Here is a 24,110-nt window from a genome sequence, read left to right as displayed (position 1 = left end):
GCGCAGCCCAGGCCATCAGAGCGCAGCCCAGGACATCCGTGGGCCGGATCCAGGCCTCCCGCTGCTCACTCGCGAGGAAAGCTTTCCTGGGAAATAACTGCATGTCTTTGCCCACCCGCTGTCTCTGCTTTCACGTTCCAGCGTCAGAGTCGCTACAGAAACTTTGTGATTTGTGAAGCCTAAAATGCTCCTCATCTGGCCCTTCCAGAGTAAGTTTTCCAGCCTCAGTGCAAACGCTCCTGTGCCTGTCCTGCCCCTTTGCTCTGCACTTGGCACTTGGCTCCAGCAAACCTCCTTCTTGCTTGAGGACAGGTGACTTTCCTCGCTATGGGACCATTCTCACTGACACACACAGTATAATTCACCCCTGTCTTAGGAAACGCATCGCCCCTGCAAGCCCTGTGAGGTGCGCTGTGGTCAAGGTCACCCGTGACCCCACGTGGCTGAGCCCCTTGCTGGATCCGCTAGCAGCATGGGGTACTGGGGGTCCCCGCCTCCTCCCTGAGTCACTCCCTCCCCGGCCGTTCTCCCCTCCTCGGCCACCCCATCTTGGTCTCCATGGCTGCTTCCTTCTCGCCTCCCCCGTCTTTAAGGGTGGCTGTGCCTCGCTCCTTTCTGTGTATTGTCACCTTTGCGACCTCACCCAGTTACCCACATGCCAGCACCTCTGGACGGAGAGGTTCGCTGAAACCCGACCCACGTGTCCGTTTGCCTCCCCGCCGTGTCCGCGTAGTTGCTCGTAGGCGTTTCTGCTTTAAGATGCTCAAAACAAGACCTCTGAGCACACTACAGGTAAACTAGATGCAAAGACAAATTTGAAAATCTCTATATGATTGGAAATTAAGGTATTTATACTTTTAGCTAATTCAGGGATTAAAATAAGAAACCACCATGGAAGTTAGAAGACAGTTTGAACTGGGGAAGGATGGAAATGTTTCTATGCAAGTGTGTGGCGTGTAGCTAAAGGAAATGCACAGTACAAAGACAGCAGGACGGCGAACTGGTGCTGCCGGGGGTCGGCGGGAGGGTCCTCCAGTCAAACCCGGAATCACCACGCGATCCGGCGGTTCCACGTCCGGGTTTGGACCCAAAGGACCTGAGAGCAGGGTCTTGACCAGACACCTGCCCGTCCGTGTTCACGGCAGCACATCCACATCAGCCAGAGGTGAAACCACGCCGCAGCCCACGCCCCCAGGAAGGGCAGGGCCCAGTGCCCCTTGTACAAGGAAACGCCGGCCGGCTTTCGGAAGGAGGCGGTTCCGACACGCACGACAACGTGGCCGGCCCTGGACCTTCGACTAGGTGAAATGAGCTAGACACGAAAGGACTGATAGCCTATGACTCCACTCATACGAGGTCGCTAGGTTCCCAGAGAGAGCAGGAGGGTAGGTGCCCGGGCTGGGGGTTAGTGTTTCATGGGGACAGGATTTTCCTAGTTTGGGAAGATGGAAAAAATTTGGAGATGGAGGTGCCAGTGGCACAGTATGAGTGTACACTTGAACAGGGTGAGAATGGCTATTTTATGTACATGTAACTTACCACAATTTTCTTAAGGAAAAGAAAAGTTAAAAAAAGAAGGTTCTCAGTCGATGAGCTAAGCACACATCCCCCAAATTAGAAAAGCAACAAACCCAAAGAACTGAGAAGCAAAGGAATAATAAATACACATATCCATGAAATCGAAAACAAGAATACCGTAAGAGCCTCAGCAACGGCCAGAATCAGAAATGGCAAAGGAGGTGTGGCTTCAGACCCGCTCACGCAGCCGGCCAGGGACTCCCTCTGCTTTTGGCCCCCCGAGCCTGGATCCCAGGGGACCCCCTGTCCCTAACCCCTCAGCACGCAGGGGTGGGCGGTTACCCAGCTTCAGATCCTTGGGCTTCACAAAGACGGGAAGAGGATCCTGGGAACAACTTTGGGCAGGAAATTTGCACATGTAGGTATAATGGACCAGTTCTTAGAAAAATACCATGAATCCAAACCTAACCCAGAGAAAGCGTCTAAAAATGCCTGAAGCTTCTGAGGCAAGTGGGTTCAGAATCGCGGCTCCTCCCGCCCTGGCTTCCTCGACTCTGGCGCCTCCTCCATCTGCTCTGGGTTCAGGCCCTCAGAGAATCCAGCTCTCGGGGTGGAGGGGGCTGGGCTGCAGGGGGTGCAGAGGTGGGGGTGGCTCTGGCGGGAGGGAGGGGTCGGGACCCCTCCGGTCTGGTCCCACCGGCACCCCCACCCTTCAGCCACGCCCTGCCCAAGCCCCTCGTTTTCCCATCGGTAGCTGGCGGCGCCAGGGGATCCCTCCGCCCTGCCGCCAGGTCTGGACGCATATCTGGGCATCTGCGGCGCCCGCCTGCCTGTGCACCAGGGAGTAGGCGCCCGGAGATGGCAATCACCGCAGGCAGATCACAGGTTCTGGTGGGGCAGGCGCAGGGACCTCGGCCGCGCCTCCTTGTGGCTTTCAGATGACAGCTTCCCCCAGGCTGCGGGCAGTTGGGCCCCGCCACCTTTGCCAAGTGGATGCTCACTGCCCACTGCCCGACACCAGCACCATATTGTCTCTCCCTCGCACCAGCCTGTAACCATAGCAACTTGCTTCGACTCTCCAGCATCTGTCTTCCTGGACCGCAAAGGGATGACAGGTTCCTCACTGGCTGACAGGGCGCCTGGTGATCGCCCGGGTGGACAGCCCCCCACCCCACAGAGGGCGCCTGGCATGCACACGGGTGGGCAGCCCCCCCCACCGCCATGGTCACCTCCACTCCGGACCTTGGAGTCGGACAGAGAAAGTCACCCCTCCAGGGCCATCTCACTTGTCTTGTTGCAATGCCTGGTTCAGAGATCCTGCGCCTGTCATGTTCTGTCCCATGCAGGCACCTGTGTGTGTGTGGGGGGGTGTGCACAGGCAGGCATGCGTGTGGGTGTCTGTGGTGTGGGTGTGCGTGTACACATGTGGCCACGCCACCGTGTTACTTCATCACAGGCACAACTGTGGGCAGTTCCTCCTCCCGGTGACCTGTCTGTCACCCCCACGGCAGCTTCGAAGATCTGAGAACTGGGTTAATAAACTCCTCTGACTCTGCTGGTTCCCCGGGGCTCACCGAGATCCCTGCAGGGTGACCAGGGTGGGGATGCCTGGCTGAGGTGGCCAGATCAGGTGACAGCAGTGGGGGCCCGAAGGGGTGGGACGCAGGGCTGGAGGCAGGTGACGAAGGGGCAGGGGCGCTGGGGAAACTCCCGGATGCTGCAGTTGTTGTCGTGCAGGCGGAAGAGGAGAAGCAGCAGAACTTCTGGATGCGCAGGACAGATACTGGGGACGGACGGCACCTGCCAGTGCGCGGAGACGACCCCCACGCTTTGCTCTGGAAAGCAGTGCCCTGGGTCCCAGAGGGTCCCGGTCCATCCCCACCCCCTGTGCGCAGGCAGCAGGCCTGGGGCTCAGAGAGGGGGCTGACTGCCTGAGCACACACAGCACAGACCAGGGCAGCCGGCACAGGGGCACAGGTCCCCAGCCCCCAATTCAGCCTCTCCCCAGGCTCCTGTCCCAAGTGGAGTCTGCTCACAAGGGCACCTGTGTGTGTGTGTGTGTGTGTGTGTGTGCATGTGTGTGCGTGTATGCTCGTGTGTGCATGCTCGCTCTGACCACGTGATCTGGTGGAAAGTGCCCCTTGGAACGGGAGGTGTGGCATCTCTGTACAGGCCCCTTCCCTCCCGCAGTGCCCTTGGGCTGCTCCCAGGAGGATGCCAGGGGGCAGATACCCACTGACCTGGATCACGGTGTCCAGCCCCGGCCGGGACTGCGCGGCGGAGTCCCCAGTGCCAGGCTCACTGGAGGCGGAACTCATTGTGGCCAGAGCACAGGATGCACGAGAAAGCAGGGGCTCTGCTGCCAGGAGAGTCAGCTCCTGGGACCCCGGCCAGGCCAGGCTCTCCTCTGTGCCCCGGCCCCACACCTGTGCAGCATAGGACTCCTCTGTCCTGGTGCCCAGCTGCCCCTCTGGGCTGGCGGGACAGCGTGGCTGACAGAGCCCAAAGGCGTTGCTGTGGCAACCGCGACGCTGAGGGCTGGGTTTCCTTGGAAACAGGAGTGTAGGCCATGTTGCCATGGGGACTAAGGCCCGCTGTTGTCTGGAAGCTGTTTCCCCAGCAACCTCGCGTCGCCCTGGGTGGAGCCAGCCACCTGAGCGCCCAGACCCGGAAGGGACTGCCTCTCCCCCAGGCCTCCCGCCCCAGTGGGGAAGGCCCCGCATGCTCCCCTGGGCCGTCGCTCGTGGGGCATTGTGTGGTTGCTGCGACCCCCAGGTGGACGTGGCGTGCAGACCACCCGTCCCTCCTGACCAAGAGTCATCAGCTCTGACTCTGCCTGGCACTTGGAAAGGAAGGTGGCGTTCAGCCGCGCACCGGCAGGTGGCAGGTGGGCAGACAGGCCTGTGGAGGGAACCGCCCACCTAGGACCCGAGGAGGCCCCACCTTCCCAAGCTGCACCTTCTGGGGTTGCGTTTCCCGCTGAGCCCTTCCAGGCGGCCTGACCGTGGTCCGCAGTCTTAGACACGTGTGAGGTTCCTTTCTCTCTCCCGAGCCTTCTCAGAGCTGCGCAGAGCGCCCACAGCGGCGAACCCACCGGGGTGGCGACAGGGAGGCAAGCGGGGATGGAGGCCGCCTTTGCGGACGCAGCTCTGTCTGTCCCTCCCGGGGCCTCCCGGGGCCTCCGGACCGAGCCTGGCACCCGACATTCGGTCACGCTGGCCTCCCCTCCCCCTCGCTCCCCTCAGGGGTTCCTCGTTCAGCTGGGCCTGTCCCAGGCAGCTGATGCCCCTCCTGGAAGGGCAGCCCACAGACTGTGCTCTAAGGAAGGGGGGACCGCTTGGGGGCCCCGGGTTGGGGTGCGTGTCTCCCAAACTCCGGGGGCCTGGGCTCTTCTGAGGCAGCTCAGGCGGATGGAGGTGGCCTGCGGGCGAGGTCAGAGGGACAGGCAGTGACGGTGGACGCTTAGTGGGGAGCAGGCCACGTCCTCAGAACCAAACTTCCCGATGGGGCTGCAGCGCTTCAAGGAAGCTCTGCCTGAGAAAAGCCCGCGCTCCTTCTCCTCCTGGCGTCCTCAGGCCATCCCCCCTTACCTGCCACCCCGGGACAGAAACGAGGGTGCCCCATGCTGGGACCGGCCAGACATAGTCCCGCTGGGCATCAGGGCAGGCGTGGGGATCTTGGGCAGTTCCTGGGGAGGGAGGGACTAGGATGTCCTGACCTTGGCCCCTCGGGATTCGCTATGGCTTCTGGTTTCTGGGGGCATGGAGCAGAGGTGCCAATTCTGAGCACCACGGCCAGGGCATCTGCCTGGCGCCCTGAGCAGCAGAGCCCCGGGAGCTGGGGGAGGGGTGGGGGAGGGGCAGCGCTGGCCCTTCCTGCTGCCCCGGAACCTGGGCCTCCTCTGACCCTGGGGCGGGGGGGATGACAGGCTGCAGAGGTCTGTGAGACCAACTGTGAAGGTCACTCAGACCCAGTGAGACCCCGCTGGCTGGAAAGGAGGTGGGCTGGTGCCTGTGGTGGGCAGCCTTGTCCTGCCCGCCTCCCTTCCCCCTGGCACCCGCCTCGGCCTGTTCTGCCCCCTTAAACCGTCCAGCCCCACCCCCACCCAGCACCCTCTCCTCCATGATGCTTCTCTGGCCCCATACTCCCGCCCCCCGGACTCCCACAAGCCACCCAGGCCTCCCTGCCTGGCGTCCGTGCTGGGGACTTCTTGTCCTGGGCCATCAGTGCGCCAGGAGTGCCATCAGGGCAGGGAATATTCTGAGACATGTGGCAGATGTGCTGGTGGCTTACACACGGGGGGCCTCTGGGGGATGGGCAGGAGGGCAGGGGGGGTGCGGAGGACCCACGGCTATCCTGACCCATCTCCTGACCGGCTCTCCTGGCTGGTGCCCTGGACCCTGTGGCTCCCGTGGGAGAGTGCTCGGCATCCCCTGGCCGAGCGCCGTGCCGTGGCCTCTCCCACCACCACCTGCCCAGCACGTGGCCACCTCCTCGTCTTCAGAGGAAGCCCCTTCATTGTGGAGACATTGCCATTTTGTCACTGTTCCTCCTTGTCACAGGAAACCTGGCAGGGTCCTTGGCCCCCACCGTGTTTACAGCAACAGGTCACCTAAAATCTCCCCGAAACAGTCCACTATCCTGGCCGTGCTGGGCCCGCATGCACACGGAGGCCACAGGGCCTAGGCCAGAGGTGGGTATGTCTTGGCAGAGCCCGGCTGGTCTTGCCTCAATGGCCTGGGGGGCACCAGAATTTGCCACCTCTGATGATCCGGCCCCTCCCCGAGCAGAAGGGACCTCGGAACGCTCAGGAAAGGGTTGACATCCTTTGCTAAGGCCACCCCAGCCCTCAGTGGGCCTCTGTCATCCCCACCCTGAGTGATGGATCAGGGACAGACATGTGGCCCTGGCCACGTGTCCTCTGAGGATGGTTCACGGGCGGGAGGCGGCGGCGGAGCGGGCGCCTCTGCCCCCCACCCGAGGCCTCCAGGCTGCAGGGCCCGCGCAGTCGGCTCTGGGGTCTGACCAGTCTCTGGGCCTGTCTGCGCCTCGGTGACTCTGCCTGGGCCCCACACCTCCCTGCACACCCAGCAGACGTCTCTCCTGGTGGCCAGTTTGGCAGGACGGTGGCGACTGCTCACCAGAGGAGGGGCTCCTGCCAGCAGCTCTGGCTCAGCAGACCCGGGTTCACGGCCTCTCGGCCTGTGTCCCCACAGGGGCTGGACAGGAAGTAGCCTGTGAATTCTGCTCGCACCAGAATACAGCCCTGTTCTGGACCCTGGCTTGGGCACTGCCCAGCACTGCTGACCGGTGACAAGGCTGACTCTGCCACTGCCACTGGCCCCAGGCCGCCGTCTGTGCGTCTGTGCCTCCTGGCCACCCGCCCACAACGGAGGCCTGGCTGCGGGATGGCAGTGGCAGCCCTGTAATTCGGTGGTTGGATCAGAGGGGACATCTAGAGGCTCACATTTAGGGCCAGCCTCTCAGGGCCACCCGGGCAGGCCCCTGGGGATACGTGCCGGGAGAGGCGCCTGGGCCCTGTCCCCTTGTCTAGCTCTTGGGGCCTCTCCCCATGTCAGTGCCCTGGCAGGCACGGGGACTCCAGGCGGGGGTGGGTCCTGAGAGGCTTCCCAGGAGCAGACCCCACTTGGATTCGTCCTTGTGAAGCCTGCAGAGGTGGGCTCTCGGGGGTGGTCCTGGGCAGCGGTGGGGGCGGCTCATGGATCCTCCCCTCCAGCACCTGCTCTCGTGGGGTAGGTACAGGAGACACAAGACTCCGAGTGGCGGTGGAGACAGGACCGACAGGAGGGTGCCTCTGCCCCGCTGCCTGGGTGCCCGGAAGGCTTGGGGCTGTCAGCGCCTCACGACCCTCCAAAGACCGGGTGGCGAGAGCTGACCCCGGGGGGATCTTCACGGCCTTGGATTTGGCAGTGGTTTCTTGGGCATGACACCAAAAGTGGAGGCACCAAAAGAAAAAAATTAACTGGATAAATGGACAATGTCTGTGCATCGCAGAACGCTATGGAGAGAGAAAAAGGCCGCCCTCGGGATGGGAGAGAGGAAGTGCCCATCAGGGGCCCGATCCGAGAATTAAAGGCCCGAATGTGCAAAGAACACCCACAGCTTCGCAGCCGCAAAACCAAACGACTCGATTTTAACCTGGGCAAAGACTGGAATCGGCATCTCCCCACGGAGACCAACGAGTCCATGAAAAGACACAGGACGTCACTAATCGCCCGGGAAACGCACAGCCAACCCGCAAGCCTGTTAGGACGGCTACTATAACCAAACCAAACCAAACCAAGGCAAAGCAAACCAAAAACCAAACCAAACCAAGACAAACCAAACCAAACCAAAGCAAAGCAAACCAAGGCAAAGCAAACCAAGGCAAAGCAAAGCAAACCAAGACAAACCAAACCAAACCAAACCAAGGCAAACCAAACCAAACCAAACCAAACCAGACCAAACCAAACCAAAGCAAACCAAACCAAACCAAGGCAAAGCAAGTGTGGGTGAGGACGTGAGGAATCGAACCCTGAGCGCATGGTTGGTGGGAATGTGGAATGGGGCGGCCCCTGCAGACAGCAGAGGGGTGATTCTCAGAGAAATGAAACACGGAATTACCAGACGGTCCACCCGCTCCTCGTGCGGCTCTAGACCCCAAAGAATTGGAAGCAGGGTCTCAAGGAGGGGCTGGTACCCCCATGTTTGTAGTGGCACTGTTCACACTGGCCAAGGGCTCCCAGACACGAGCGGAGAGGCCAAATGCGGTCTGTTCGTACGACGGAGTCTCACCCGGCCCCGAGGAGTGAGGTACCGACCCAGGCTGCGACGTGCAGGAGCCTTGAAAACGCCCCGCTTGGTGAAATGAGCTCGTCACAAAAGGCAAGCGCTGTGTGTGAGCCCAGTCGTGTGAGGTCCCTGGAGCCACAGAATCGCAGAGACAGAGAGTGGAATGGGGTCTGCAGGGGACTGGGGGAGGGCCGTGGGGACAGTGTGTCGGTTCGAGAAGAAGCATTTTGGAGACGGGTGATGTTGCTGGCGCCATGTGAATGCTCTCAATGTCGTGGAATTTACACTCTAAAATTGTTAAGATGGTAAATGTTATCTTATTTTTTGGCACAACAAAAACATGCCAACAAGGGAGTTTCTACTGTGGCCCAGTGGGTTAAGAACCTGATTAGTATCCATGAGGATGCAGGTTTGATCCCTGGCTTCACTCAGTGGGTTGAGGATCCAGCGTTGCCATGAGCTGAGACGCAGGTCGCAGACGCGGCTCGGATCCCACGTGGCTGTGGCTGTGGCTGTGGCTGTGGTGGAGGCCGGCAGCTGCAGCTCTGATTTGACCCCTAGCCTGGGAACGTCCATATGTCACAGGTGTGGCCCTAAAAAGCAAAAACAAAAACCAAAAAACCTCCCAACTCCTCCCCCAAAAAGCGTACCGACAGGAAAAACAAACCACCCAACCCTGCCTGCAGCCCCTGGGGGCCAAGTTCTTCTTCCCTGCGTGGCAGCTTCAAAGGGGACCTAGTCGGTTCTTTGGTGGCGGCTGGCGGCTGGGGGCCCCGTCCCGCTGACCACGCAGGTCGACCCCACGCCCCCTCTCCCTGGGTGGCTGGAATATCGGCAAACACCTGCACCGCACACCTGCTCGAGGCTCTGCCCTGCAACCCCCAGCGGGCAGACTAACCCTTACGCCCCAGCCCGCGTGACACCGCACGTACACTGGCCTTTTGTGCAGGAAGGTCTGCTCGCCTCCTGCCGTCAGGGCCTCCCCACCCTCCCCACCAACCTCGAGTTTGTTCACATCTGCTCTTTCCTCCTCCCCTGCCCCGCCCATCCCATCTGGCTCGGTTCCTGCATGAAGGAGCCACACGTAGGAGGAGGTGACATAGAAACAGGCCGGGCTGTGTGTTCAGAGCTGGGTGCCCCGAGAGCTGTGTGTCCCTGCAGAAAGGGCCGCAGGCTGGGGCGCCGTCTCCCTGGGGGCCGCGTGCCTCCCCTCAGTGCCCCTCTTGGCAGGGATCAGCCTCACGCCCTCCCTGTACCCACCGGGAGGGACGGGCCACCGTGCTGAGAAGCAGGCCAGAGGGACCTCTGGGAGGGACAGGCTGTCAGGAGCTCAGCCCCTGGGCCGAGACTTAACTCTTGGGCGCTGACCGAGCTCCTATCCTGTAGTCCAGGGGAAATGCCTTCAGAAAATCACTGGGGGAGTTCCCACTGTGGCTCAGTGAGTTAAGGACCCCGTGTTGTCTCCGTGAGGATTCAGGTTTGATCCCTGGCCTTGTTCAGTGGGTTAAGGACCCGGCATCGCTGTGGCTGTGGTGTAGGCTGGCAGCTGCAGCTCCGATTCGCCCCCTAACCTGGGAACTTCCATATGCTGTGGGTGCGGCCCTAAAAAGACAAAAAGAGAAATCACTAGGAATCCAGGGGGAGCTCCAGCCCCAGGGGTGTTACCAGGTACAAGTGTGACGATCAGACATTCGGGGTGGGGGCGGGTGGCGGGCGACCTGGGACACCGGGCACCGAGGGGACGGGGGATGGGCGAGGCGGGGCTGAGTGAGGACGAGGCTGAGACCCCTTCTCCCTCTGAGACCCCTTCTCCCTCCTCCTCCCAGGACTCGGCCTCCCTTCTCTCAGGCTCGGCTGGACTGTCCCCCACCTGTGCTGAGACCGCATGGGGGCCGCCACCATCACGCCCGATGCGCTTCCTGAACGCCCTTCAGGTGGAAAGTCCGCCCCACTCGCTTTGCCGGCACACTGGGAATTCCTGAAGTGCGGGATCCCCGCGCCGGCCTGGGTTATCCTGAGATGGAAGTGATACACACACAACACACACACACACACACACACACACACGGGCACCTGCGTGTGCAAGCCTGGTCTGTGCCACCAAGGCCCACAGGGAGCTTGTCAGATCCGCCCATGGCGCAGGGAGCACCCATTCTCCCCTCACTCCCCGCTCCTCCCCGCCAGGGTCTGCGGGGCAGGGGTCCTGGGTGCAGCCTGCAGGCCCCTGAAGTCTGTGGCTCCTCCGCGGCCAAACACGGCCCCGGGGGCCAGGGTGGGCGCCTGCCTCCCCTCCGCTCCCGGCCTGTCCCTCTCCTCCCTCCCCTCTCGCTCTCCACGCCCTGCCCGTGCGAGTCCAAGAGGAGCTTGTGTCCAGGTCTGGGGCCTCCAAGTGCCCGCTGTGTGCCAGCCTCTGTGCCCGCCCTGGGTTCGCTGAGAGGCCCATCCTGTCCCGGCTGGGGAGCTTACCCCCTGCCGGGGCCTTCCACCCACCAGGGTCCCCACCACCTGCCGGGGACAGTCCACTGCCCCCCGGGGTCTCCAGGGGAGGGACCTGGCCTGCACTCACGGGGCGGGCTCAGCGGGGCTCTGATGCAGGCTGAGGTCTGGGAAGGCGGGGGAGACCAGCAGCGGAGGAGGGGGTGGGGAGGTGTGCAGGAGCCCAGGTGGGGGGCAGTCGGGGACGGGCAGGGACCCATGTGCCGGAGCCGGGCCAGGGGCCGCAGGGTGGTCAGGGGTCGGCCGGGCAGGGCCTGCGCTGGGCCAGGGGAGGAGGAAGGGGCTCCCGAGAGCGTGGAGGAGCGGAGAAGATGACACCAGAGACCACCTGCGGGGGCGGACTCTGTCTCCACGGGGCAGGTTCTGGGGCTGGGGGCCGGGGCTCGGGATCCTTGGGGAGGCCCTGGGTCAGGGCTGCGATGGACAGGCTGGGGTGGGGTGGGCACGCGGGGAGGGGAGGCCAGGCCCAGGACTAACTGGGCGGAAGCAGGCTGACCCTGAGCCAGGCACCGGGGGTAGGAACGCTGCTGGGGGCAGATCAGGGACCCGTGTGAGCTTGTTGGGTGCAAGGAGCCTGCAGGATGCCTGGAGGCAGACACGAGTGCCTGGACTTGGGCATAGAGGAGCAGGGCTGTCAGCGAAGGCAGCCGAGGGACACAGCAGGGGTGAGACGCCAGCACGGCGGGGGTGGGGCGGCCAGCCTCGGGTGCCTCAGTGTCACTGGCCGGAGGAGGGGGCTCTCGGGGCCACAGGAGGAGCTCTTCCGGGAGGGTGGGGGTTGTGTGCCCCGCTCCAAGGTCCCAAGCTGAGAGGAGATTCCCCCCCCCCGAGGGGGGGGGCGTCGGGCATGGAGCTGGCCTTCCTCTCTGCTCACAGCCCTTTGCTGCTTCGTCTGGGTGAGGGTTGCCAGGTCTCCTGGGCAAATTCAGGAGAGTCGTGAGATTCTTGGGGAAGTGAAGCCGGGGGGTTCGAGGGTCACGAGAGAGGAGCCCAAGTGCAGACAGGGCCCTCGGGCCAAGGCTCAGGGTCGGGGAGGGACCCCAGCTCCTCTGCAGCAGCACCTGCTCCCCACAGGTCAGAGTCCCTCAGAGACGGAGGGGCCGTGGCAAAGGGCACGGGGAACAGCGTGGGAGGCAGGTGGGGTGCAAGGAAGGCCCATGGCCAGTGGGTTCCTGGAGCTGAGTCACTGCCTTGGGGTGGGGCGGGGGGATAGTTGTGCTCTAGCAGCTCCAGCGGGCAGCACTGGGGCAGGTTTGAGGACAGAAATCTATTTTCTGCCTGACAGTGTTATGTGCTGCCCTGTAAAGTGGTGAGCTCCCTGTCCTGGGAGTTGTGCAAGCAGAGACACGCTCCCTGGGGCTGCAGCTCCTCAGGGGGCTTCCAAGTACCAGCACGAGAGCCTTGGTCCAGTTCTGCCCGCCGCTCTGACATGGGCACAGCTGCCTGTGGCGGGGGGGGGGCCGCGGGGGGGCTCCCCTGGACGGCTGCAGGGCTGTGTCTCCGAGATACCCAGCGGGGGACGTCTGCACATTCACTGTTTACAGACACTGCAGCAGCTGAGCACAGATGTGCGGCCAGCCTGGCGGGGACAAGGGTCGGTGGGGCGGCTCCCCCAAGCTTGTTGGGACTCGCGCAGCCCTGAGCGGGGAGGGAAGCAGGACTGGGCAGGCGCTGGAGGGGGCGGCAGGGCGAGGCTTTCCAGCCTGGCCAGGCGGACCCAAGGAGACTTCCTCCAGAACCAGGCTCGGTCCAGCTCCAGGCCCAGGTGATGACAGGTGGGAGGTGGGCAACTCCAGGGCCCCGGGGCGGGGGCTGGGGGGAGCCAGGGCGGGGGGCGGGGGGCTAGGGGCCAGGAGCTGGACGCACACCCTACAGGAGAAGAGGCAGGATTCATACCTGCCCTTCGGAGGGCACCGAGATTGAGGCTTTAAGGGGGAACAGGTGACTGAGGGAACGTCCGGGTTGCCATGGAAACACAGCCCTGAGCCCTGGTCCTCCGAGAGAGGCCGCTGGGTGGTGGCGGCTGTGGCTGGTGGTCTGGATACACAGAGGGTCCGGAGGCCTGGCCTCACCTTTCTCAGCGAGCCATGGGGGTGTGATTGCAGGGAGGCCCCAATGTCACAGAGTCCCCGCGGCTGCTGCTACTGGGCTGAGGGTGGGAAGGGGAACAGGGCCAGGCCCCCCCTCCAGGGCCAGCACAGCCGGAGGAGGCCCCAGGAGCATCAAAGTCCTGAGCGTGAATGTGCCTTGGGCCTGAGGTGGAGTCAGGGTGCCGGGGGCAGGGGGGATGGGAGGAGCCCAGCGGCGGGAACCAGGCCCCGCCTCCCTCCCGACACACTTGTGACATTCCTAATTGTTGGCAACTGACTCACCCTCACTTCAAAGGTCTGGGCCAGGTTCAGCTATTTAACCCGCTGCACCCCGCCCGCCTGCCAGCCAGTCACTCCTGGGGAGCTGGGGCCCCACCTGCCGACCTGTCCTCTCCTGGGCAGGTGCCTCCTCCAACAGGCCTCAGAGCGGTCCTCCCGGGCTGCGCCCTCAGCCCCGGCCCCAGCCATGGCCGTGCAGGTGCCCCTGTGGCACCACTACCTGCAGGCCATCCGCTCGCGGGGGGCACCCCGGGCACAGGACTACCAGCGTGCCGAGAACGTGCTGCTCACGGTGCTGGAGCGAGTGCACGCCCTGGACCCCCGCTTCCTCGTGGACTACTCCCGGGACCTGGAGGCCTTCCAGTTTGCCCTGCGCTCCTCGGAGGACCCGCTGGACATGGAGGTGCCCCTGTGGGTGGACGCCGAGGCCCTCCTGGTCGAGGAGGTGGGGGCCGCGGAGGCAGGGGCCGGCCTGGGCTGCTGCCGCCTGGGCATCCCTGGGGACGGAGCCGGCCTGGAGCACTGGATGGCGGCCGACGTCTTCCACGCCTCCTCGGAGGCCGGCGCCCAGTGCTGCGGTCACATCGTGCCCAGCAAGGTCCTGCGCGTCCTCAAGGACCTCCTGGTGGCGGCCATCGTGCACTGCAAGCACCACAGCCTCATGGCGCCAGGTACCGGCCGAATCGCTGCGCCCGCGTCTGGGAGCGCAGGCGTGGGATGGCTCAGGGGGCATGCATGTGAGTGTGTGACTGCAGGGTCAGGAGGCCACGTGTGTGTACATGCATGGCTGGTCGTGCCCGCGTGTGCACACGTGTGAACACACGAGTGGGTGTGGGTGCACGTGTGCACCAGTCTGTATCGGCTTGTGACTCAGTCGCTAGCTGGAGTCTTGGGCCTGAGTGGGCTCTGGGAGCAGGTGGTCTCGGTGAGACCATGGCCTGGTCCATCCCCTGATCGCCCTGCTGATGTGACCTGGTGGGTGTGAGCCCGGGGCAGCCATGCTCCTGGCAGACCCAGAAGTGCTGGGCTTCCTTCCAGCAGAGGCTGCCCGTACCGTGAAGGCCCTGGAAGGACAGGCCAGCCCGGGCAGGGCGCGGGACAGCAGGGACCCTGGGCGATGGAGCCCAACCTCCTAAGGGTCAGGTCGGAGACGGCAGGGCATAGGGACTGAAACAGAATGTCCTGCTTCCCTTGGGGGCAGCGGATGCCAGTGGCAAAGGGGGCTGCCACCTGCCAGCTGGGCCTTGCATCTGCCATGAAGTCAGCTGGTGGGGTGGTCGGGCCACCAAAGGACCTGCCCTGGGCTGCCCCGTGTGTGGAGCTCAGGTCTGGCTGTGCATCCAGGCTCCGGCCCACCTGGTGGCCCGGGGATCTCAGAGGACTAACCTTTCTCCCTTGGTACTTCCTCCTCTGGGTTCTGGGAAGCCGGGCATCTGTCTGTGTCTTGATAGGAGCAGTTCAGAAGGTGCCCAGGCTTCTGGACAGAAGGCTTCTCCAGCCCTAGACGTGGTGACTCCAACCCTGGCCGCTCCGCAGACCTGCCTGTGACCTGGGGCAGGGGGCTGCCCTCTCAGGCAGGTGATAAAAGCTCCCTTACAGGGCGGCCGCAGCCTGTCATTGGGCCTTCCTAGAGCCCAGCCAGGCCGACACCTTATCTGGTCATCTTCTGAGCCCTTCGGTTGCCGCAGGTGGCCTGGGGGGGCTCTTTCGGTCTTCTTGTGCCCCACCTGGCCCTGTCACCCGCGGGTCATGTGCCCCACCTGGAGGCAGACCCACCAGTGGAGGTGAGCACGAGGGTAGCTCTGCCTGGCCCGGGGGCCTTCAGACGCACTCTGAGCAGCCAGACCATTCCTGCAGGCCCCCTGGTCCCCACCGTCCTCCTCCTGCGGGAAGGAGCAGGAGGCTGGGAACCACACCCGGGCCGGCCTCCCTGGGCTGCTGGGAAATTCCAGGCATTGCTTCCTGACACTTCCCTTAAAAGGGAATCGGCAGCTCCAAGTGACAGGGTTTGGGCTGCCCGCACCCTGGGAACCGGTGAGACCGGGCCAGGCTCAGGTGGGGAGTGGCTGGGCTGGTGGTGGGTGTGGCTGGGCTGCCTCCCAAGCCACCTTTTTGTGAGCAAAACGTGTGACCGAAGGTAGATAAGGAAATGAAACCGCCCAGGGTGGCTCGGCCTGACAGGTGCCTCAAACATTGAAACGGGAAGGGCCAGGCGTCACTGAGCTCCTTCTCCCCTTAACTGATGGGGAAACAGGGGCCTCTGTGGGGGATGAAGCGGCCCAGGGGGCAAGACCAGGGCCCACTCTGGTCTGGGTCCCTGGAGGTGGCTGAAGCCGCCCTGCAGGAGATGGTTGAGGAGGGGTCTGTGTACTGAGGGCCGGGCCCCTCCCTGCAGGCCCCCTGGGGCTGAGGATGGGCCAGGGTGGGCTGTGCAGGCTGTAGGATGGAGGGAAACTGGCTCCCACGTTCAGAGGCCTTTCCTTCTCCAAGGAACCTGGGGCTCCCTTTGGGACATGATGAAGGGTCCCTGGAGCCCCAGCTGGTTGGCCCCCGGCCTCTGACCCAGGCACTCCCTCTGGGCAGGGAGGCCAGGGGAGAGGCTGTGTGTCTGGGCCGCTGTCTGTTGCACCCCCTCTGCTCCCCTGAGACATGCCTGCTCGCTCACCCCCCTGTCGCTGCTGTCCCTTTGTTTGGGGAAGCAACATGGAGGTAGAAGACCAGAGGCCCTGGTCACGCTGGGGAACCCCCTCCCTAGGCGGTCTGGGGGCTCTTTGTAGGGCAGTGGGACTGGGCCTGTGGGGTCTGGGTCGGCGGAGGATGGCAGGAAGCCCCTCAGCAGGAGCGGCCTCCACGGGTTTCAGGAGACAGGTTCTCGAGAAAAGGCTGGGTGTCCCGTGGGCATCCAGGGCCTCCGTCCGGATTCTGGGCCAACCGGGCCAGCTCCCTGCATCCCTGGCCCGAAAGGACCCTATGCGTTCAGCCCTGGGGCCCGGCCCTGCCTCTACCCCGCCAGCCCCTTCCGCAAGGTGTGCGGCGGGCAGAGACTGAGATGGGACACTTGCCCGGCCTCACTGGGCGCCTCAGGGACACCGGAGGATGCGGGAAGGAGGGGTCGGAGAGGAGGGGCCCAGCCTCAGCCCTACCCTCCACTCTGAGGCACAGGTGCCCACAGGGGCTGCCCGCCCCCCAGAAGTCCCTCACCAGCCCCAGGCTGCCAGCGGTGGGGGTGGGGGGGACCTGACTTCAGGCCCCGCTGGGCGAGGTGGCCCAGTAGCAAACCTTGTCCTTTGCAGAGGAGCTGCTCTGACCTGCCAGCACGGGGTGGCGGGCGTTAGTCCAGGAAAGTGGTGCGGGGGCAACGAGAGCACCCACCCCAGGATTTCCAGAGGACTGGGGGTGCTCCAGGGTGCCCCTGGGCATTGGGCACAGCCTCAGAAACTGGCCACTTCGAGAGAAGGGTTGAGAGAGTTGCCTGGGGCTTAGGGCTCTTGGAAGGACAAGGCCCCGCCCTGTTGGGACCCCTCACCCCAGGGACAGGCAGGTGGGGCCCCTGGGGACTACAGGCAGGGAGGGACCCTGGACACAACTGCTCCGTGCCTCTCCTGCCACAGCCTGGGCCACCGCCCCTTCCACAGAGGGCAGCCAGGGGAGGGGACCCGCTGCAGGGGACCATGGGCCTGGGGGCAGCCGGAGGCAGGTGCGGGCAGGCCTGGGGTGTGGGGATGATGGAGCCGGAGGAGGAGGACCCTGACCTGGGCGCCTGCCAAGGGGAACCTCAGTGCAGGCGCGGCTGTGGCCATCAACGCTGCTGCCAAGTTGCTGAGCCTCGCAGCCTCAGTCAGCAGGGGTGGCCGTGCAACAGACACCGGAGACCCTGCGGCTTAAACAACAGAAGCTTGACTCCCCAAAGTTCTGGAGGCGAGACGTCCCAGGCCCAGGGGTCAGTGGTGTGGTTTCTCCTGAGGCCTCTCCTGGGCTGACGCAGCCCCCGCCTGCCCGCGGGCTTTCCTCCGAGATCCCCGATGGCACTTCTGTTAGCACAGCCTCCTGGGTTAGGCCACCCCAATGGCCTCGCTGTATTTCACCCCCTCTTTAAAGGCCTCAGCTCCAAATGCAGTCACATCTGAGGGGCTGGGGCGGGGGCTTTCTCACAGGAATGCGGGGGGACACAGCTCGCCCATAACAGCCATGCAGGGGCGTGCGGGCTCCACAGGCCGGCTGGTCCCGGGACGGCTGCAGGCGTGGGGTGGGGCTGGGGGGCAAGAGTTGCCGCCATTGGGGGGGGGCAGAGGGGCCGCAGGTGAGAGGAGGGGACAGCGGTGGGGGCTGGCTCAGAAGAGGGGCTGGCCTGGCGGGGGGCTCGTTGCAGGCTCTCTGAACGCGGACAGCCTGAAGGAAGAGCAGCTCCACCTGTCCCTGCTGGTGTCCAGCGGCTGGAGGACCATCCGCTTCCACGTGGTGCCCGTGGTGCGGAGCAAGCTCAGGGTGCCCGCCCTGGAGAGGACGCAGTGACCCCTGGCTTCCCCGAGGGCAGCCTGAGAAGGATCATCCGCCAAGAGGTGGCCCTGGTGCCAGCCAGTGCTGAGTGCTGGAGGTAGGACATGCCTCCTGGGCCCGTGGGGTCCTGGGGAGCCGGCTGGAAGGGGCTGTCAGCCCACTGCTCCCGCGCTCCAGGCAGGAGCCCCCAGCCGCATCTGCCCTGGGCACCGGACAAGGCTACCACCATGGGCTCGGGCAATTTGGGATCGATCCAAGCAGAATGCCTGCTCCTCTGCTGCCAGCTTCACCCCTCTAGGTGCTGGGGGGGGTGGGGCGTGGGGCGTGGAGCCGTGCCCTCTGTGCCGGGGGTGGGCTGCCAGGCTGCAAGGGACTCAGAAGAGCAGAGGTCTGCCCTGGACGGCACCTTCATCGCCCAGCTCAGCAGCTTCACCTCAGGTGGTAAAGCCGCGAAGAGGTCAGGGGACCTGTCCTAAGTCCCAGGGGTTCCTGGAGCAGCTGGGAGGGGTCCCCAGGCAGCGAGGGGGGCTCAGAGTCTCAGAAGAGGAATTGGGGCTTTGCCAGCATCTTCCATCTGGACTCTCCTTCCAAGATGCCTGTCCCCTTGTCAGGGGTCCCGACCTGCCGACCCTGGGGCTCCAGCAGCTCCTCCTTGGGTCCTGGCCTCTGCCTAGGTAGCCCTTGCCCAGCAAGGGCAGCCTGTCAGTCAGGGTCAGTGAGGGGGTGAGGGCAGGGCAGAGGCTGAGCTCCCCGGAGCGTCACACCAAGGCCTGGGGCCTGAGCCCCGTCCAGACCTGGCCTGCTGACCAGCACCCTGCATGCAAGGTCACTGGGGTTTGTTCAGAATGACTCAGCCCCCAGCTTAAGGCCTGCAGCGACACCTTTAGAAATGTGACACAACTGGAGTCAGTGGGGTTGAGTTGGCTCCTGGAGGTGCGTGACGTTCGGCCAGCTGCCTGTGCCCTTCGGTGGTTTTCTGCCCGAGGCAGGCCCAGCAAGGAGGCTTGAGCCCCTGCCCGGGCTCCCTGCACAGAGTCAGGCTGCATCCAGGCATGGGAAGGACCACTGCCCACGAAGGAAAGAAAGCGCTGAGCTGAGCAGTCAGGGAAACGGCCTGTCCTGTGCCCCGTCCCCAGAAACAGGGCCTGAGACGACCGTCCAGGGCTGAGACTCCCCAGGGAGGGCCTGTGGGGAAGCGGCCTCGGTCTCCACCCCTTCGGTCCACACAGCAATCGTCTCTGGTGTGCGATGCTGGTGCTGCTGCGGGCACCGCTGGGGCCCAGATCCTGAGTGTGCGGCGGCCTGGGGGAGGCTGGGCTTCCAGAACAGGGCAGGGAATGGATGGCTCCACCCAGGCCCTGGCCTGGGCACCAGGAGCCATTGCTTCACCCTGGCAGGGAGAGTGGCACCTGCCCGTCCACACGAGAGGCAGGGCTGACCCGGGGCGCCCTGCCTCCCTGCATGTCCTGAGCCCTGGGTTCAAACCAGACATTTCACACTGGACCGTCCCCCGAGGGCAGGTCTGAGAACGTGTGGGGGCCGGCCGGGTGCCACAGGCCCAGGGGCTCAGGCTTCTGATCCTGACGAGGCCACGGGGTTGGGGGGGGCTGTCCTTTCTGGGGGTACCCTGGGGGTGCAGGAGCCTGGCCACCTGGCCAAGGCCCGGCACTGGCAGAAGGTCTCTCCTGGTTCCCAGGGTCTCCACTGACTACCTGCTCACCAGGCTGCTTGCTGCGCTGGGCTCCCTCCAGGGCCACCGCCTGGACAGCCTCTCCATCCTGGACCGGGTCAACCACGAGAGCTGGCGAGATGGTGGCCAGAGCCCGGGCCTGACCTTTGGCCACCTGAAGGTACATGCGGGGGCCTCGGTGGTGCCCCGTACCTGCTCTGCCTCCTCGGGGCTGAGGGCGGGGCACTCAGGTTAGACGCTCCTGTGGACTCTGCCGGTGGACGGCCTGGAGTGAGCTCACGTCTGAGGGTTCCCAGGCCTCTGGGTTCCCAGGAAGCGAGACTAGGCTCATCAGTGTCGCTGTCTGGCTCAGGGCACTGTGGCACTCTAGCCTGCCTCTGCCAGCCTGGGCTGGTGTCCTCGGAGCCCGGTGTCCTGGGAAGCCAGCGTCCTCGGAGGCTGTCCCGGCCCTGGGGCACTAGCTCTCCAACCAGAGCATGGGGCTGGGCCGCACAGAGCGGACGCTCCCCCCAGCCAGTGTCAGCCCTGCGCTCCCCCTCCCAACGGCCCCACCATCCAGCTTGGTGTCTGGATGTTACTGGCCAGAGGCCCCCCCATGGGAGGAACCAGCCCATCCCTGCACCCCTTCCTCTCTGCTTCCTGGGCTGCGCTCCTGGGGCTCAGAAACCATCAGGCACAGAGAAGAGCAGGGAGGCAGCCCTGGGCCTTGACTCACCACCCCCCCCACCCCCGGAGCACAGCGGCTATGGGGAAGCAGCTGGGCTGCAGGGTCTGGGGTCTCTGCCCAGCGTGAGTGGTGGGCGAGGCCTCGCGGCGCTGCTCTGTGCAGGGATGGGAGTTAGAGCTGGGGCTGAGCCGGCAGGGAAGGCCTGAGTGACTGCCTCCCCCGCCCAGGCCTCTGTCCCCACCCCTGAGGGTGCCAGCTTCTGAGGGGTCCTTGGGGACCCGCCCAGTGAACGAGGGGGTGTGGTGGAGGGAGAGGGGTGCAGCAAGGCAGCTTGTGACAGGAAGAGGCCTGGCTGGGGCTCAGTGGCAGTGGGAGGAGAAGGTGTGGGGAGGGGCCGATGGGTCCATTTTGCCCTTCCGGATGTATTCTGGGCGCACAGCTGGGACTGCGCGATGCCACCGGCTAGGGCTCTTAGTGCAGGGCTGCCGGGCATCGGAAGGGGTTCAGTGGGGGGCCTGGCATGAGCCTCAGAATCCCCTGAGAGGTACCGGGGAGGCTGGGGTGGGCCTCCCCATGGAGAAGAGGGGCGCCCGGGTGGGGGCAGCAGGGAGAGAGGGGCTGGGACTCTGGCTGGGGCATCCAGGGGAGCAGGAGGACGGGGAGTGGTGCTGGTGTACGGGCCTTCCAGGGTCGGGGTGCGGGGGAGGGTGGGGACGGCTTTGGTCAGGGTGGTGGGCTGCAGACGGCCGGGCGCGGGGGCTGGGCGGCATGGGCTGGACCACCTGGGCCGGCTGCAGCCCACCCACCGGGAGGGGCCCGCCCCTGCTGTCCTGCCGCAGACGGTGCTGCTGTGGGCCTCGGTTCTCTTCCCGGCGCCCGAGGACTGGGCAGAGCTGCAGGGCGCCGTGTACCGGCTGCTGGTGGTGCTGCTCTGCAGTCTGGCCACCAGGAAGCTGCCCCACTTCCTCTCCCCGGAGCGGAACCTGCTGCAGGACCCCGACCTGGACCTCGGCGCCCTCTACCAGCGCGTGGAGCGCTTCGCCAGCCAGCCGGAGGCGTCCCTGCGGATCCACGTCACCCACCTGGGCCCCAGCCCCCCGCCGCGCATCCGCGGGGGCATCGAGGCGCTCCTGCAGCTGCCCGCCCGCGACCCCGCCTACTGGGCCACCGCCTACTTCGACGTCCTGCTGGACAAGGTGGGCGCCGCGGCCGTCGGGGGGCAGGTCCAGGGTCACGTGTGGGTGGGTGGGGCCCTGCCCCACTCCCCCTGGTCAGGCAGGTGTGTCACGTCAGCCCTCTGGCCAGCGGGTGTCTGTGGGGAAAGATGTGACGCCGGGGGGTCAGACAAGGCACGAATGTCCCCAACTACTAGTGGCCCCGAGAGCCAAGGGCCAGTCTGTGAGAACCAGGGCAGCGTGTCCGAGCTTCCCCTATTACCCACCAGGGCCACCCCAAACCCACACTGTGTGGAATCTCAGAGCCCCAGCTGCCCACCCGGGGCTCCACGCCTGGTGAGGGGTGTGGCTGTCCCTGGGCCTCATGAGAACGGTCTCCTGCCGCGTCCTTGGACTCCGGAGTCTCATGGCCATGCCCTTTGGGCGTCTGGGTGCTTCTGCCAGCTGCCCCTCCTTGAGCCTCAAGGTTCCACCGGCTCTGCTAGGCCTCCCCTCCCCCACCCGCAGAACCCCCTCCAGCCCCTGGTCCCCCAGGGCCAACGCCCCCCACAAGGGCTTCTTCCAGGGCACACAGGGGCGGGGTGGTGGGAGTGGGAGCAGTGACGCATGCTAAGCTCTCAGCACACACCTGGTGGGGCTGCCTCTGTGTCAGGCCCGTCCAGAGAAGGGCCAGCAGGTGAGGAGGGCTCTGTGGGCAAAGACCCAGAGGCCAGGGAACGCTTGGGGTCCCACACGTGTCTGGGGTCCTGTGATGGCCCCAGATGTCCCTGTGACCCCCTCTGTCCCATCCCACGCTCAGTTCCAGGTCTTCAGCATCCAGGATAAGGACCGGATCTCAGCCATGCAGTGCGTCTTCCAGAAGATCAAGACTCTGGGCACCAGTGACTGCTGAGCTGGGCACGCGTCTCACCACCCACGCTGGGCTGCACTGCCCCACAGAGGCTCCTGGGACGTCTGGAGAAGGGACTGGGCCCACCCTGAGCGGGTGGGGGGTCGGGGAGGGCCTTTGTCCCAGGGACCACCTGAGCCTGTCTGGGATCAGCCCCGGTGTCTGAGCGTGCTGGGCAGCGGGTCCCCAGAGGCTCTGGGATGACGGGGCCACGCACTTCGTGGGACATGTGTTGGTCCATCTGTGTGATGGCATCCAGATGGAAAACCGAGTGGCCCAGTGAGACCTGCCGCTCGTCCCCACCTGCATCGTGCACTGCTCCGCGTGGTGGCATCGCTGTATCTGACCTTGAATAAATGAGGGCACTGCATGTGCACAGTGGAGCCGGGACCTACTGCTTTGTGGACATCTGTGCGGAGGGCATTTCCCCAGAAACAGAAGCGGGAGAAGCCTGTGCGCAGGCAGATCTGCATTCTCTACGAAGGACCTCCTGCTCCTGCAGCCTCGCCTTCCAGTTCATGAAGGAAACGGAAGCTGACGGAGGGGGCACCTGCGGCCCCTCCGCCAGCCAGAGCTGGTGCTGTCGGGTGCAGGACTCCCTCCCAGGTAGGGTGGCTTCTCCTGGCTCTGATGCCACCCGCTCTGTCCCTTCTCTCTCCACTCCACCCCACCTCCATTCTCTCATCAGCTCATGGCAGACAGCCTGCAGCCCCCACCCCGCGGAGCTGCTCACCCCGGCCAGCAGGATTTTTCAGTCCACCCTCTTTGCCTCTCAGTGACATTGCTCCTCAGAATCTGAGCTGCAGTCCACACCCCGGGGTTCTGAAAAGGGGCCTGCACACCCCGAGCGTGTCCACATAGCAGCCGCCTCCCTGAACCTCCTCCAGAAAGACCTGGGACTGCGCGCACGCTGGGAAGGGGAATTGCAGGTTTCTCTCAAGGCCGTGGGACTCGGTAACACTAACACGGGGGACCCAAGGGTGCCATCACATCATGCCCACCCCTCCCCTCCATGAGAGTGGGGCCTGCCGAAGACGTCGTCTTGTTTGATCTGAGTCTCAGAGGGAACAAGGGGTCCAGGACCCCCTGGTCTTTTCTTGACGTTTGAGGTGTGTCAGGATGGCTGCACTTAGCAGGAGTGAGAGCGACAATGGTAGGAAAGGCCAAGGCCACAGCCACCTACTCTCATGGCTGAGTAGTCCAGCAAAACATACCTCATGCTGCTCCAGCAGTAAGACCTAGTGCCACCTTCAAAGACCGCGATTCATCAGGGTGACCTCAGGAACAAAGGGTCAGCAGTGAAATGCTTTGCTATAAATCCGAAGGAACATATGCAAGAGCTGTTGGAGAAAACCCACAAAACCCCGATGAACCAACTCAGAGACGATAACGATAGGGAAATGGAGCGATAAGCCACGCTCCTGGGCAGGGAGACTCGGCACCGCCGAGACGCCAGTTCTTCCCAACTCGTTCCAGAGACTCAGCGCCATCCCAATCTCACTCCCGGCAATTTATTTTGGGATGTCAAAAAAAAAAATGATTTTCAAGTTTACATGGAGAGAAAAAACCCCGGAATAGGCAACACAACATTAAAGGAGAACAAGTTTGAAGGACCAACACGACCAGACTTCAAGATTCGCTATAAAACTACGACAATCAGGACGGCTAAAGCACAGACAAACACCTCCACGGAACAGAACAGGGAGCCCAGAAGCAGGCCCTATACATGCAGTCCCCTGACCTCTGACAAGGAGCAAAGCCAGGACAGGGGAGCCGGGATCGTCTCTTCCGCAAATGGTGCCAGCAACACTCCACGTCCGCGAGCAGCAGGTAAACCTAGACGCAGACTTCGCAGTCTTACCTCCGAGGAGCTCAAGACAGAGCCCACGCTGCCACGGAGAGCCTAAAACTGTAAAACTCCCGGAAGACAACAGGGCAGAAAACCGACGTCACCTTGAGAATGGCGTTGACTTTGCAGATGAAACACAAAGGCGTGGTGCATGGCAAAGAGACTGAT

General features: G+C 64.1%; 2 protein-coding genes across 6 annotated transcripts in view; one reads left to right on the top strand and one right to left on the bottom strand.

Annotated features, from left to right (window-relative positions):
* Window positions 1-7,862, bottom strand: part of CROCC2 (ciliary rootlet coiled-coil, rootletin family member 2) — a 68,620-nt gene extending 60,758 nt beyond the window's left edge. For all 5 annotated transcript variants that reach the window (XR_002339298.1, XM_021075704.1, XM_021075706.1 and 2 more), the window contains exon 1: window positions 3,759-7,862. Coding sequence is in view for 4 of the 5 variants with exons in the window: in XM_021075704.1 (XP_020931363.1) it covers window positions 3,759-4,241 (483 nt within the window). In the remaining variant the exon portion in view is untranslated. The remainder of the gene's footprint in view (window positions 1-3,758) is intronic.
* Window positions 11,891-22,483, top strand: C15H2orf54 (chromosome 15 C2orf54 homolog). The gene is given in 7 exon segments (XM_021075715.1): window positions 11,891-12,571; window positions 13,299-13,846; window positions 17,545-17,682; window positions 17,685-17,769; window positions 19,369-19,522; window positions 20,869-21,225; window positions 22,004-22,483. Coding segments are annotated over 6 exon segments (1,311 nt in total). The 5' UTR covers window positions 11,891-12,571; window positions 13,299-13,362; the 3' UTR covers window positions 22,097-22,483.

The sequence above is a fragment of the Sus scrofa genome, chromosome 15 (genome assembly GCF_000003025.6).
Source record: "Sus scrofa isolate TJ Tabasco breed Duroc chromosome 15, Sscrofa11.1, whole genome shotgun sequence".
Lineage (NCBI taxonomy): Eukaryota > Metazoa > Chordata > Mammalia > Artiodactyla > Suidae > Sus > Sus scrofa.
Note: the sequence above shows the minus strand (reverse complement) of the source record. Positions and strands in the feature narration are given on the sequence as shown.